This window comes from Protopterus annectens, chromosome 15.part0, assembly GCF_019279795.1.
Source record: "Protopterus annectens isolate FY-2018-M chromosome 15.part0, PAN1.0, whole genome shotgun sequence".
NCBI classification, from domain to species: Eukaryota; Metazoa; Chordata; order Ceratodontiformes; family Protopteridae; genus Protopterus; species Protopterus annectens.
The window spans coordinates 117,804,285-117,819,129 of record NC_056749.1 but is presented as its reverse complement, the minus strand read 5'-3'; the positions used below and the strand labels follow the sequence as shown (position 1 = coordinate 117,819,129).

At 40.0% G+C, this 14,845-nt stretch overlaps 1 protein-coding gene across 1 annotated transcript in view; it reads left to right on the top strand.

The window, feature by feature from the left end:
- The first annotated feature begins 4,967 nt into the window (after positions 1-4,967).
- Positions 4,968-14,845, top strand: part of SHROOM4 (shroom family member 4) — a 1,399,869-nt gene continuing 1,389,991 nt past the window's right edge. Inside the window, exon 1 of the mRNA XM_044057534.1 lies at positions 4,968-5,230. Within this exon, the coding sequence (XP_043913469.1) occupies positions 5,117-5,230 (114 nt within the window). The 5' untranslated portion in view covers positions 4,968-5,116. The remainder of the gene's footprint in view (positions 5,231-14,845) is intronic.

Here is a 14,845-nt window from a genome sequence, read left to right as displayed (position 1 = left end):
ATCAAGGCAGTTTCTGTTTAATCACTAGGGAGACTAATAAAAGATATCAAGGCAGTTTCTGTTTAATCACTAGGGAGACTAATAAAAGATATCAAGGCAGTTTCTGTTTAATCACTAGGGAGACTAATAAAAGATATCAAGGCAGTTTCTGTTTAATCACTAGGGAGACTAATAAAAGATATCAAGGCAGTTTCTGTTTAATCACTAGGGAGACTAATAAAATATATCAAGGCAGTTTCTGTTTAATCACTAGGGAGACTAATAAAAGATATCAAGGCAGTTTCTGTTTAATCACTAGGGAGACTAATAAAATATATCAAGGCAGTTTCTTCCTCTGGGTAAAAATATTAGACAGCATGGGAGCTTGGGGTACAAATCAGAAATTTCTGAGTACAGCCCTGTCCATCATTAGGTTCTTGGGAGCAACTGGTCTCTGTGGACTGGAGTGGAAAGTTTAACCAGAGTCTGTTCGAGAGTCACTGACAAAGATGAGTTTACCACCTGTCCCACTGTGCAGGACAATCCCTATTTCAACAGTTGTGTCTTGTGAAAAAAAAATTAAAAATGGCAAATGCACTGGGAGTTTATGACAAAAAAATATAGCCTAAGCTTTGTTTAATAGTTACATCAAACAATTATTTTTGTATATGAAACACCTAAATATTACACGAAACAGCATAATCAACTCAAACTTAGCAATAGTAAGTTTTATTTTGGCAAGACAATGATATTCATTCCTTTACACTCAGTTTTGAGTATAGTTTGTCCAGCAAAATCTTGTGTTTCTACAGAAAATGCCCCACTTTGTGCATCAAATAAACACAAGTATTGTAACGAACCTTTGCTGATTGAAGGTCCTGAGCTTTGACTGACCAATTGCTGGCTTTCAAACCTTATTTATACCTTTGGGTTTCTCCTTGTTGTTCCAGGTGTGACTGGTGTGTTGCTTTTTGTTCAGGTGACGTTAGTGACTGGAATGACAAGGGAGTATATTGCACGATTATTCGGACCAATTACTGAAATCACAACCCCTTTGTCTTCTCTACACGTCGCTTTGTTTCATATTGATTATTTGAGTTATTTCTGTTATTTTTATTTCACGCTTGACCCCATTATGAAAGTTTGGAACAACTCAGGGGAACAGTCCTTAGAAGGAGGAACAGCAGACACTTTGATGAGTAGGTCTGCCCTCATACTAATTACTACCTGAAATGTAGCATTTTGGGATATTACAAAACTGAGTTTGAATCCTGAAACTTACCCGTACCTCTGAAGTGTACCTCATTACGAGAAACATTCCTCATTTGTGCTTTTAAAAAGTTCATGTTCCTTGAACTTCCACACTGAAAACATCTGTCACACATCCATTGTTAAGAATTTTTTTAATGGATATCCACGATAAAGAAAACCACAACTCTCAACTGTTCAGATTTTCACAGAATGTCCATGTTTTTGCTTCATATTTTTGGTCTGTTCCTCATAAAATTTGTGCATAGACATCGGCATCTTCCAAGATCTGTCAAAAAGCAAATTGAAGGTCATACTGCTCAATGCTAGGAGCCTTAATCTGAAAATGTACTCACTGGAGGCTCTCCTCACACTGGAAGATGCCGATGTCTGTGCAGTCACAGAAACTTGGTTTAGGGCTGCAGAGAGCAACCCTGCCTTACCAGGCTGTACCTCATTCCACACTTTTTGACCCCAAAATGAGGTCTGAAAGACTAAGGGTGGTGGAGTCTCTATCTTCATTAAAGACAGGCACACCTCCAGACTGGTTTACCAGCATGACACACTGGAATTACTCCAGGTGCAACTGACAGTTGGCAAGACACCCATCCAAGTTATAGCCAGCTACAGACCCCCCCTCCATGTCTCAGGACACCCACTCCTCCTACCTGGACTGACTTGACTCCATCAAGGTACCCCTTAACACCCTGATCCTTGATGACTTCAACTACCCCACCATAGACTGGGTGAACTATTCCTGCACTAATGCACTCACACAACGATTCCTTGACTTCATCAGCTCTAACACACTAGACCAGCTGGTCTCATCCTTCACAAGGGGAGGTAACATACTGGACTTGGTTCTCACCAACATGGGTGACTGCAGCACCACTCCCATAGTATGTTCTTCCCTGGTGAGATCAGATCATCAGTCTGTTTCATTTGAAATTTCTATCCCACCCAACCCTTCCCCAGCCATAACCCGGCTAAAAAACTTGTCAAAAGCCGACTACACCCTCCTAAGGGAGGGTATCAGCAGCTTCACACCACCTCCCCATTCAGAGGATGCAGACAACTACACTGAACAGTATGCTAGTGCAGTATACAAGCACCTGTACAACTGCATGGACTCAGCCATACCCAACATAACTAAAACCTGCTCCTCAAGGAAACATAAACCTATCTGGTGGACATCCTCTATCAACAGGCTTTATAACAAAAGGAAGAAATTGTTGTCCAAGGGTAAAAAAGAACACATTCTAAATCAGAAAATCTCCCTCCTCTGCCTCAACAAGCAAATTAGTCACTAGTGAAAAACTCCAAAGCCAGTTATGAGTTGAAACTAGCCTCCAAAACAAAGGGAAACCACATGTACTTCTTCAGTTACGTTATGAACCTCCATGGCAAACCCCAAGTTTATTTCGAATTAGTACTTAATGGTACCACTTAACACTGATCCTGCCGACTTAGCCAACCTGATAGCTGATAGGTTCAGTGCAACCTTCACCCCGTTATCACCCCCCAAAGGCCCAGCTGACATCCCCAATACTTGTCCCACACCTCATATCTCCATAGATCAAATGTTAAAGGCCCTATCCAAGGCAAAGAACACAGCATCCACAGGACCTGAAAGTATCCCAGGCTATATTCTGCACTATCCCAAGCAAGAACTAGCTTCACCATTGAGCACCCTATTCAACCACAGCCTAATTATAGGCTTCATTCCAGCAGAGTGGAGAACCGCCATTGTCATACCCTGCACAAAGATGGTGCCACTACTGACCCAGGAAACTATTGCTTCATAAGCTTGACACGTCTGATCTGTAAAGCCATGGAGTGTATAATTATGGATCTCATAAACAAGGATATAAGCAATCTCCAAACACTCGACCCCACCCAATTCGTATTTGTCAGGGTCAGATCTTGCCTACTGAACCTAGATGACTTCTTTGAGACTGTCACCAAGGCCCTGGATGAGGGAATGTCAGTACATATGGCTTGCCTTGACCTGGCCAAGGCCTTTGACAAAATTCCCCACTCAGGCATAATTGAAACACTAACACAACTTGGTGTTAATCCCTATCTTGTCAGATGGGTGGCAAACTGGCTCACAGATAGGACCCACAAGGTCACAATAGGCACCACCACCTCTGACAGCAGACCTGTCACTAGTGGTGTTCCCCAGGGATCTGTCCTGGGACCCCTACTGTTTGGCATCTACTTCTCAGAGGTCCAGGCAAAGACCAAGGACCTGTGGCTGAACAAGTTTGCAGATGTTGGGTGCTGTCATTGACTTCCCAAATGACATTAACATACTGCAAGAGGTCTCACAGCTACAAATGACTGGTGCCAAAGTCATGGCCTTAAGTTAAATGCAAAAAAAATGTATTATCATACCATTTTGCAAAAACATGGCCTCTACTGATTACCACATCAACAGCAATCCCCTAAGCACACAACCCATGGTGAGAGACCTGGGTAATCAGGTTGACAACAATCTTACATTCGACCATCATGTGGTGGCAGTGGTCAAAAAAGCCTTTTACTTGGTTCATCTGAAGTAAGGGGACTGCATTCAGAAAGAAGGAAGCTATTACCTCTCTATACTCCTCCCTCATTAGACCTATAATTGAGTATAATGCCCCGTTTGGTATGTACCTCTCCAACACCTTCACAAACTGGAAAGCCCACAGAAATACCTCACAAAGAGAATTCATGGCCTAGCCGCCTATGTGGACAGGCTCAAATCACTATCACTTTACTCGTTATCATACAGATTGCTCAGAGGTGATCTGTGTCTTGCCTACAAGGCAATATCAGACCCTGCCCTACTAGACATGCTTCACATCCGGAGGTCTAACTCCTCGTGCATTACCCGCTCGATAGGCCTAAATCTAATATGCGACATCAACAAAACCTGCTGGAGAGACAGGTTTTTCTCTCAGAGGCTGCCCTGTTTCTGGAATAGACTTCCCATACATGTCAAACAGAGTACCTCGCTGACCTTCTTCAAGCGCAATCTTGATGAGTGGATGGGAAACCAGTTTGCCTCAGGGGTTCCACCTTTGCCCCTCACTGACAGGGGCAACAGGTGGTGACTGAGATTTCTTTTTTGGGGATAAATTCTTGGCTAGGTAGGCTTGTAAGGGTCCCAGTACCATTAGCCTACTAATCTCCTATGATCCTATGGTTTTCTGGCAAATCACTGAGGACTGAGGTCATTAAGTAATTGTAATTACCTAAATAATTGCACATTCAGTTTTACATTTCATATCCATCAGAAAATACATACTGATGCAAAACCTGCTATTCTAGCAACTTTCTAAGTTTATAACAGCAACATTTAAAATCTGTCTCTATTTTTGGACCTCTGTACCCCCATTATTTTAGGTTTTGGCATATTTGTTGTGTTAAGGGTTAAGAAGTATGAAGAAAACTGAATCATTAATTCACAAAAATAAGTTTTTTTAAGTAAAATAGCACATTTCAAGCATCCTATGTGAAATAGTTAGTAAGCTGTTAGTTAAGAGTTTCACATTTTGCCCATTTGTTCCACATTGTAAGACGAACAGTTCCTCATTTTGGAGAGGGAGGGAGGGTTGAGAGACCCACCCGCCGTGAGGTCGGCTATCTCTGACTAAAACAATGAGCTATCGCTCCGCCCACTAACCCATCTGATTGGCTGCTGATATTCCTCCTGTGAAATTGATGACTTTGGATGTTTTCGGTTATGGGACTTGCATCCGTCCGTTTGGATCTGTCGGTGTCAGCGGCATAAGGACACCGGAAGACTGTGCAGGTGACAGCGCTGCTCGTAGCTGGGTACGGATTGTGTAACCTAGGAGATCGGATCCTACAGTGCGTGTGAGAGGAACGGGGCAGCAACAGCATGGAGAGCCCCCCGCCCCAGCAGTGCATCCATGTGCATCTGCAAGGGGGTGCTCCTTGGGGATTTACCTTGAAGGGGGGACTCGAGCACGGTGAACCTCTGATCATCTCAAAGGTAACAAGCACGCAGTCGTTTAAACTTCGGTGGGGTGGGGGTGGAGGAAGGTAAGAGTTAAAGCAACATAAGAGAAAAAGTACGATCAGAAGTTTCCTGGAAAGTTTGCTTGCTCAACTTTGATTTGTCTTTTGCGCTCGACTTTTCTTCATAAACGTTTTCAAAAAGGCATGAAATACCACATTTGATTTTTGTTTGATTATAACTGCACGATCGGACGGGTGACATAAAACCACTGCAATTCGTTTTGGCATTGTATTACTGGGATTTATTTTTCGTGCTGATCTTGGTTGCAACATGCCTTTTTCAATAACTGCTTTGCTTTTCTTCTGTAGTGGCTGATTTAAGAGCTAACGGAACATGCACACTGTAAAAGCATTAGTGCTTTAATGTCTGTAAACTGCCATTAGAGATGCGTGTCCAGGGGCTTTGCTGCAATCAGAGTAACAAAAGGATGTCTTATGTCATTATTTCCTTTTCACTTCACATTCCTACCTCATTTGTGTAAGCAGTTTAAATGGCATTTGGGATCTGTCAGGTGAGTGCATTACACAGGGAATAAATAAGTTCTGAAATGAGCTGAAACAAGAGTTAAATTTTTCATTATCTCGTCTCTTTGTATTATTTTTACTTCACTTATCCAGTTAAGTAAATCTACTAACCCAAACTTGATGTGTGAAGTCCCCAACTGAGAGGGACTTTATATTTTCAAGTATCTGGAGGATTCCAGAAGTTTCCCCTGTCCTACCATACAGTAAAAATTGCAAGAAAAACTCCCCAAGATATAGCCTTCACTGTGTAATAGGAATTTTCTGGTTTTATTTACATTGATTCTGTCACTGTTTTTATTTATTTATTTTTTGTGAAAATACTTTGATCAGCAGCTTTTTCTCATAGAACCTAGAGTTCTGTTCTTCAGTCTTCACTCTAAAGGTGTTCTGGGAAGGATGACCTAAGAACTGCATACGGTAAACCAGTAACACCAAGTCTTTCCTTTTTCTTAATCTGAACTGGGAAAAAATAGAATATAGTGAAATAAGGGGTGTGTTCTTAACAGCTAGTATTAGTTTATACATGTAAAGCTTTTTTAGACTTGCTATCATTAATGCAATTGGCATTCAACAAAACCACCCTTAAAGCAATGTGGAGAAGTTGTATGTTAGATGTTCTTCAAACAGATAAAGTACAAATTTAAGGTTCAGATAAATAGGGCAAAGGGAGATCTTACCCAAATTTCCATGTATATTTATAGAATGAGGTCAGCGGGTCTTTCTATTACAGCTGCAATCTCCCCTGAATTTTCTTTCCATTTTTATTCCCTGTATGACATGCTATTTTGCAAAATTTTCCTTTCCACATGTATTCCGTAAGTGACACACTAATTTAAAGTTTATTTTCTTGAGTTATGTGGTCTCCTCCAGCAACAGCTTCTATCCCCATTTAAAATAGTACTTCCTGACATCCACTGTAACTCTAGTTCTGTTTGTCAACTTTGTACTGTTTTCCCTTTCTCATTCATACTTTGTGTCAACGAGTCTGTGTTTTAATATGCCTGTCTTCTCTATGCATTTTTGTTTTTAAGGTTGTTTTTCTGAATAAAGAGTGATGTCACTGTTGTGTATTCTTTTCACTGGAGTAAATATTCCCAGTCTGTCTAGTCTATCTTCTTATGATTTCTCAACCTGTTTGTTTGCTCTCTTATGTACATTTGTAGAAACTTAAATTTCTTAAATGATCTGCAAAAATGAACACCACTCCAGGTGCAGACGTATGAAAACTTAACATAGGGTGAATATACTGCACTATACCAACATTCCACCCCTTGATCTAGGAGTTCTAGTGTTGTGATGATCTTTGCCACAAAGTTCCAAATTTCTCCTATCAGTGGTTTTAAATGAGGTAAGGGTACCAGGTCATTTTCCTCCTATGTGGTCACCATAATTTTCACAATGATTACTGTATTTTTTCTTAGGCTTTTTAACTAAAATGTGTAGCTTCATACTTCCCTGCTGTGTAACTCATCAGCCATCTTTTTTCCAGTCCGTCAGCCTCACTACAGCCCCTTTAAAGCCCTCTCTCCCACACTTTGTGGATGTCCCGGTTTTGTGTAACTGTAACTTTTAACTGTAATTTTCTCTCCTGGATGTTAAGTAACTTTTAGAAAAGATTTATTGAAGTATGATAATTATATTGATAACTGTGGGCAAAGGCTAAAGAAACTTGTGAGTGTTGTATTCATTTGTGTTCATGCTCTTTAATCACCCTTTATGAACACTGACATTTGGCTGTATTTTACCCCAGAAGGTAATTATCAGATCATTAACATAACCCTTCATCATCCCTTATCGCTTAAATAATTGTGTTGTTCATCTACAACATCTGGTTACTGTTAACTCCCTACTTTCGGTTTGTTTACCTTACATTAAGTCTCTGCTTGAACCTTTTTAAGGCTGTATTGTTCTTATAGAAATAACTTGTGCTTGTTGGCTGTGCATTGTAGGATCCTAATGGCAGTTTAATGAATTACTGCTGCAGTTCTATAGTAGAGGAGTTTAAAGAATTCTGTGAGTTTAAAGAATGCATAGAATTGAGCTTAATTGTATTATTTGTTTTGGTTTAGTTGTTGTATTCCCTTATTACTTAAGAGCAGGAACAGTGCTAAGAATATGTGGTTGCTGTCCGTGTCTAGATTCATTTCTCGTGTTTCACAACATCACAATCAATTGTTAAAGGAACTAACCATAATAATAATAATGTCATGACAGGCCTGTGTCATGACATCTCAGTCAGTTATTAAAGGAACTAACCATAATAATAATGTCATGACAGGCCTGTGTCATGACATCACAGTCAGTTGTTGAAGCAAATAACCATAATAATAATGTCAGGACAGGCCTGTGTCATGACATCACAGTCAGTTGTTGAAGAAATAACCATAGCAATAATGCCACAGCAGGCCTGTGTCATGACATCACAGTCAGTCGTTAAAGGAAATAACCATAGTAATAATGCCATGGCTGGCCTGTGTCATAACATCACAGTCAGTTGTTGAAGAAATAACCATAGTAATGACACAGCAGGCCTGTGACATGACATCACAGTCAGTTGTTGAAGAAATAACCATAGTAATAATGCCATGGCAGACCTATATCATAACGTCACAGTCAGTTGTTAAAAGAAATAACCATAGTATTAATGTCATGGCAGGCTTGTGTCATGACATCACAGTCAGTCGTTAAAGGAAATAACCATAACAATAATGCCATGGCTGGCCTGTGTCATGACATCACAGCAAGTTATTAAATAAATAACCATAGTAATAATGCCACACCATGACTGTGTCATGACATCATAGTCTGTTGTTAAAGGAAATAACCACAATAATAATGCCATGACAGGCCTGTGTCATGACATCACAGTCAGTTATTGAAGGAAATAGACATAGTAATAATGCCATGGCAGGCCTTTGTCATGACATCACAGTCAGTTGTTAAAGGAAATAACTATAGTAATAATGTTATGGCAGGTCTGTGTCATGACATCACAGTCAGTCATTAAAGGAAGAGGAAGTAATCATAGTAATAATGCTATGGCAAGCCTGTGTCATGACATCACAGTAAGTCCGTAAAGGAAATAACCGTAGTAGTAATGCCATAGTTGGCCTGTGTGATGAGATCACAGTCAGCTGTTGAAGAAATAACCATAGTAATGCCACAGCAAGCCTGTGTCATGACATCACAGTCAGCTGTTGAAGAAATAACCATAGTAATGCCACAGCAAGCCTGTGTCATGACATCACAGTCAGTTGTTAAAAGAAATAACCACAGTAATAATGCCACAGCAGGCCTATGTAATGACATCACAGTCAGTCGTTAAAGGAAATAACCACAGTAATAATTCCATGACAGGCCTGTGTCATGACATCACAGTCAGTTGTTGAAATAATCACAGTAGTAATGCCTTGGCAGGCCTGTTTCATGACATCGCAGTCAGTCATTAAAGGGAATAACCATAGTAATAATGCCATGGCTGGCCTGTGTCATGATATCACAGTCAGTTGTTGAAGAAATAACCATAGTAATAATGCCACATTAGGCCTGTGTCGTGACATCACAGTCAGTTGTTGAAGAAATAACCACAGTAATAATGCCACGGCAGGCCTGTGTCATGACATCACAGTCAGTCGTTAAAGGAAATAACCACAGTAATAATGCCATGACTGGCCTGTGTCATGACATCACAGTCAGTCTTTGAAGGAAATGACCGCAGTAATAATGCCATGGCAGACCTGTGCCATGACATCATAGTCAGTTGTTAAAGGAAATTATATGCATTTAAGTATTTTGATTGGTAGATACTCAGTCTTTCGCCAGCTATTTCAAGTGCAGTGTTATATCTTTTAGTAGTATCTGCCCTGTTTGCATGCCTACTCAGATGCTATGCAAGAGGAAGAAAACGCATGAACTCGTGTAGCTGATATTTTCCTGGTGAACCATTCTGTATTTGAAAGGGGGATATAATAAGTAGGACTCTGTTGCTGTTGTTTAGTCATCTTATTACCTGCTACATCTTCATCAGAGAGAACAAGACCTGTTTTTTCTCTTAATATTATATCTGACAAGAAGACGTTGATGGGTGTTGTCATTAACCCAGTAGCAGTGGTACTTTCTCTGTCTCATTTCTGAACAGATCCATCCTCACTGCTCCAGCACACATTCACTGTTTGCTTTGATATTTCAGCTTTTTTGTACTTATGGCTGAATATTTGCATTCATACGCATACCACACCTGAGAAATTAGTTAAAGTGTAGCAAAAAAACATGTCTCTTAAACTTTGGTTTTTCACCTCAAGCAGGATAAAGAATGGAACAAAAATTGCAGTGTGTACTGGACCAAACTGTATTTTGATTCAAGCTCTTCTTTCTGCATTCATTTCATGACATACACACAGTTGACAGAAAGTCTGACTGTTATGTCATCACTTGGTTAAGGGTTTGTGGTGACACTAGACCTTGGAATGAACTGCTGTCCTAAGAATTAGAAAGTAATAACTGGAGTTGTGCAGTGACTGTTTTGTAATGTCCAGGATAGTGCAGTGTTGGTCCATCTGTAGGTATCCCTTTGGACTGAGAAGAGGACTTTGCCCATTGTTCGATAGATCTGGCTGAAAGGAGGGAAGGAAGGAAGGAATCTTTTTTGCTGAGAGGATGACAGGGCTCAGGTTTGTACCTCTAAGGTTACCAAGAATGAGGAGAGGGTTGATGGACTACACTGGTCTTTAGGAGGGTGAGAATTCAGAAAATATGATGTCTCCTTGCAACTGTATGTTTCCATGTTTCTTGTGTTTTGCCCTGGTGGGGCTGGATTAATATATGGATGCATCCCAGTTGATTACTAGGAAGGATGCTCAAGCATACAGAGTACATTCAGCTAGAAAAGGGATTGAGTGAGTGCAGAACGAGCCTGAGAAAATGGGACAGGGCCTTGGACACTTTGTAACATGGCTGATGTTTGTCCGTGGCTTAGTTAAAGCTCGATCATTTTGTACACCACAGTTCAACATATCAGTGAACATCTAATATAGAACTTAATGGATTTGGTTTCACTGGTGGTTAATATCTAGTTGGAGGGATAGGAGAGCTATGTGGCTTTGCTCTTACTGGGGATTTATGTCTGTTTGGAGAGATGGAGGACCTGTTCTTGTAAGATAGTTTGAGACAAATTCATATACTTAATTGGCAAACATTAAAAGTGCCTGGAAACATGGATCTTGGAAAGGAAGTAAGACAACCTTGAGTCTTCACCCTAAAAGTGAAAGCAGCTTTATTTTCAGAAACCAAACTTGTTGAAAGACGTCTCATCTATTTTTTGTGGATGAATTAAAATTGTATAGTTCATCATATGAGGACATGAAAGGACGTCTACAAATGGTTAAACATGTTTTAGATGATTTAAGAATTACATTTGGTCTTGATAAAGTGCAAAAGCAACATTTATAAAAGGAAAGCTACAGCACCAAGGAAATATCAGCGTGGGAGAGGAATGTGATGTAAAGGAACTTTAATAGCACAGAGTGTATACATATTTGGGAATAGACGAAGAGCTGCCAGTAAAATATGAAGAAATGAGAACAAAGCTCATTATGGAATACTTTAGAAGTCTCAGTCAAATATCGAAAACCAAGTTGATGTCTAGAAATAAAGTAGAGGTTATAAATCAGTTTCCCTTATTTATTTATTTATTGCATTTATTTACCAGGATAGTTCATCTTGGCAGAAAGCTATCCCTTTTCAGCTAAGGCTTCAGACGAATTCCAACATTACATAAAGAAACTAGTAAACAGAGGTATACAAGTAATCAACAACTTGCAACAAATATACAACTTACAGCGTTGATGTGATTATCAGTTGCACAAGAAAAATGAGAGAAATGCTTTGTGCTTATCCAATGATACAAAGGAACAAATGCATACCAAGGTTATCTGTATTCCTCACTCTGAAGGAGGTGTGGACCTCCTTAGAATTGGCTACATGTCTAGTTTTTCAGTAAAGTGACATAGATCCATAGCAAAGAGCAAGTTTGTTCTTGGTACCTTGTTGAATGGCAGGCCTCAAACACCAGTAACACTGAAACCAGCGTGTGGAGTAGTGATCCTTGGTTTTCCATGTTGACATGAAAAAAAAAGGTTTTCGGCTCTGGATATGAGTAACATTTTGGGAATAAGTGCTGACTAAAACGTGGTTAATGCCAACTAGTTCAGTAGTCTCAACAGTTGAAAAGGAGGGCACTGAGCTTCAGAAATGTAGACACTGACAGACTGGGGAAGTGAGTTAGCAGATTTACAGTTGACTTGGAACTATTCTCACAAATAGACCTTTATAAGAAACAACTAGAAGTCAAAATGAATAGAAGTCAGCCCACTTGACTAACCTGAAAATTCCTGCTTTTGATGTCTGTAACCTGGGATTTACTGTTGCCTTAGTGGCGTTAAGGTTAACTTAGTGAGAATGACATAGGGGACTGGAGGCCTTCTCTTCTCGGAGGAGTCAGGGTGGGACTTAGCAGTTACAAGTTGCACTCCAGCAGAGGTGATGGGGAAGAAGGCCATATGCAGATGTGGGGATGGGTGAATGTTGCCGTAAATAAAGCTTTGACATTGTATCACTTTATTATCTGAAGAGAAAGCTGGTGGAGAAGTAGTAAGTAAAGACCTTCTGTCTTACTTATCACCCTGCCATCCCCCCAGATTTTGCTGTAGTGAGGGTGTCAGTCTATGTGAAGTCATGGAGTGGTATGTTTGGCCTGGTGGGAAGTTTTGGATGGGGATTAGATATTTTTCACTGAAGCATTGCAGATGATGTTATTAGAACTGGACCAAGCAAAATTTTGTATTTGGGCAGTTGTATGAAACAGAGTATGATCCAAAAGGTGACAGTTAAAGCAGACTGAAACAGAGAGGGTGTGAGAAGAACAAAGGTCCATAGAAACCAAAACTTCTCTTATGATGCTCTGGTTAATCCAGTGAATGTTTTTAAGTGATGGTTTTATGTTGTGCTTATTGCTGTAGTGCCATGTTCTGATCATTTTATGTATTCAGTTCTGTACACTGTATTACTGTACCACCTCCTGCTAAACCTGTTTTGACTGTACATTCTTAAACTTTCTTACCATCTCTATACTCTTACAGTACCCCATATTCTTTTGCTCTGACTCACTAAGGTTCTTCCCTCTCTAGGAATAAGTATTAATGTTACTGCCTCCATACATTATTACAGGTTAAGAGAGTTTTTCCTCTTCTTTCCTTTCAGACCCTATGGTCACTTCATCCATCCCTGACACTGAAGGAGCTACAAGGCCCATATCTCAAACATTTTCACTGAGAATACTGTCATTGTGCAATGTAAGCAAGTTTAACACGAAGAGCCTTGCTGTGTATTAACTAGTCAAATATATGCCTGCCATGTGCTGGAGAGTGGCTGTGACATTCACCCCAAAGGGAGTAGTCCTTGCACTATTGACCACTTAGAAAGTGGGCCACTGTCCTTTATCTTGACCATTTATAAGTTTAGGTTCTTGTTAAATGGCTTGGGCATTAGATGAGGATTTTACAATGAATCATAGTTTGCAGTCATCTACAAACTTAGTTAGCCAGAAGTCTTGGTTCCTGATTTGGATGACAGAAATTTAAATACAGAAAATAAGTGGACCCAGCACTGAGGCCTTTGCAACAATGCTGGCTACTATATGGTCCCTTACTCTTCCTCTGCTATACTTACTATGTGGGCTATGTTTTTAATCAGTTTGCTACCCATCTTACCTCATAGGGATCTGTTGATAGAGCAGAGGCATGATGTCAGATACCTAAGCTACATCAAGATAAGCTGTGTAGAATGTGTGACTGCTGCCCACAGCCTGTGTTACCCTTTCCAGGATACTTGAGTTTATTTCAGGTATCATTTTGTATATGCTGAAGCTTAATCAGTGGTGAAAGCAGGTGCCTCAGCTTGGGTAGTGAGACAGATTCTGTCAGAGATCCTAGTCAGAAATATAGGTCGTCATTAGGGCTGGGATGCTATAATTGATAGAGTTTTGCTTCCTCATTCCTAATTCTTATGGTTTGATTTTGGAGTACTGTAGAAGCAATTTGGTTCTGTAGCTTTGCTGCTTTTCTACTGTTTTTCTGTCCCTTTTTCTCTTGAGACTGTCTTTTAAGATCTCGACCAGTTTTGCCTTTAGATAATTGATGTTCTCTGCTTGATAAACAATATGTGGTTTTTGCTTGGGAAAGTGATGACTGATAGGATTAAGACTGTATGATCTATTTTATGTTTAGGATTGCTCAAAATCTTTTGAGGTTTGACTTGATGATTTACAGAAAAGCCAGGAAGTGCTACAGGATTTTCCATTTGAACAAGGTTTTGCAAGTTTTGTCTTGGTTAACATCTTGAAGAGAACTCTAAAAAGTTTTTTTTTTAATTTCTTATGGCTGCTCCAGTAAGTTCATTTATAAAACTTACAGGTTTGATTAGAAAGCTCTGTATTATTGCAAAGTTAACGTTTTTTTTGTGGTGAACATCTTGCTTGAAGCTGTTAAAGAATACTGATGCTCTCAGAAGCGTGCGGTGGTGCCATAGCTAGTCTTTGACACCCAATATGATTTTTCTGTCTCTGCACCACCTTTGCGTTCTGATGTTTCCATGCATTGTTGCTAATCATGTTTGTTTTTAGTAATAAATACTTTCTGTATTAGCCACCCTGTTTAAGATCGTAAGCAAAAGCCCTAACTCAAAATATACCTAACTTTAGGCACAGCCCAAAGGTCGGAGGAAGGGCCGCACTTTAGGTCTAAGTTTAGTGTTTGAGTGTGAGGGTTGAAATAAGCTTAAGGAATCAGTGTGAGAGAAATTTCAGATTTATGTCAGATGTCTGCCCTAACCATAGATCTGATGTCAGTTTTCATTCATCCTCAACATATGAGACTTTGAGACCCTCAGATCCAACTTGGCCATTATTTCAGCTCGTGGATGCCTACAAATTCTTGAACTCCTCCCTACCCATAATGCTCTGGTCCCCATCCCCTCAGATCTCTTTTGCCGATGTTCGCGTACAGACGTG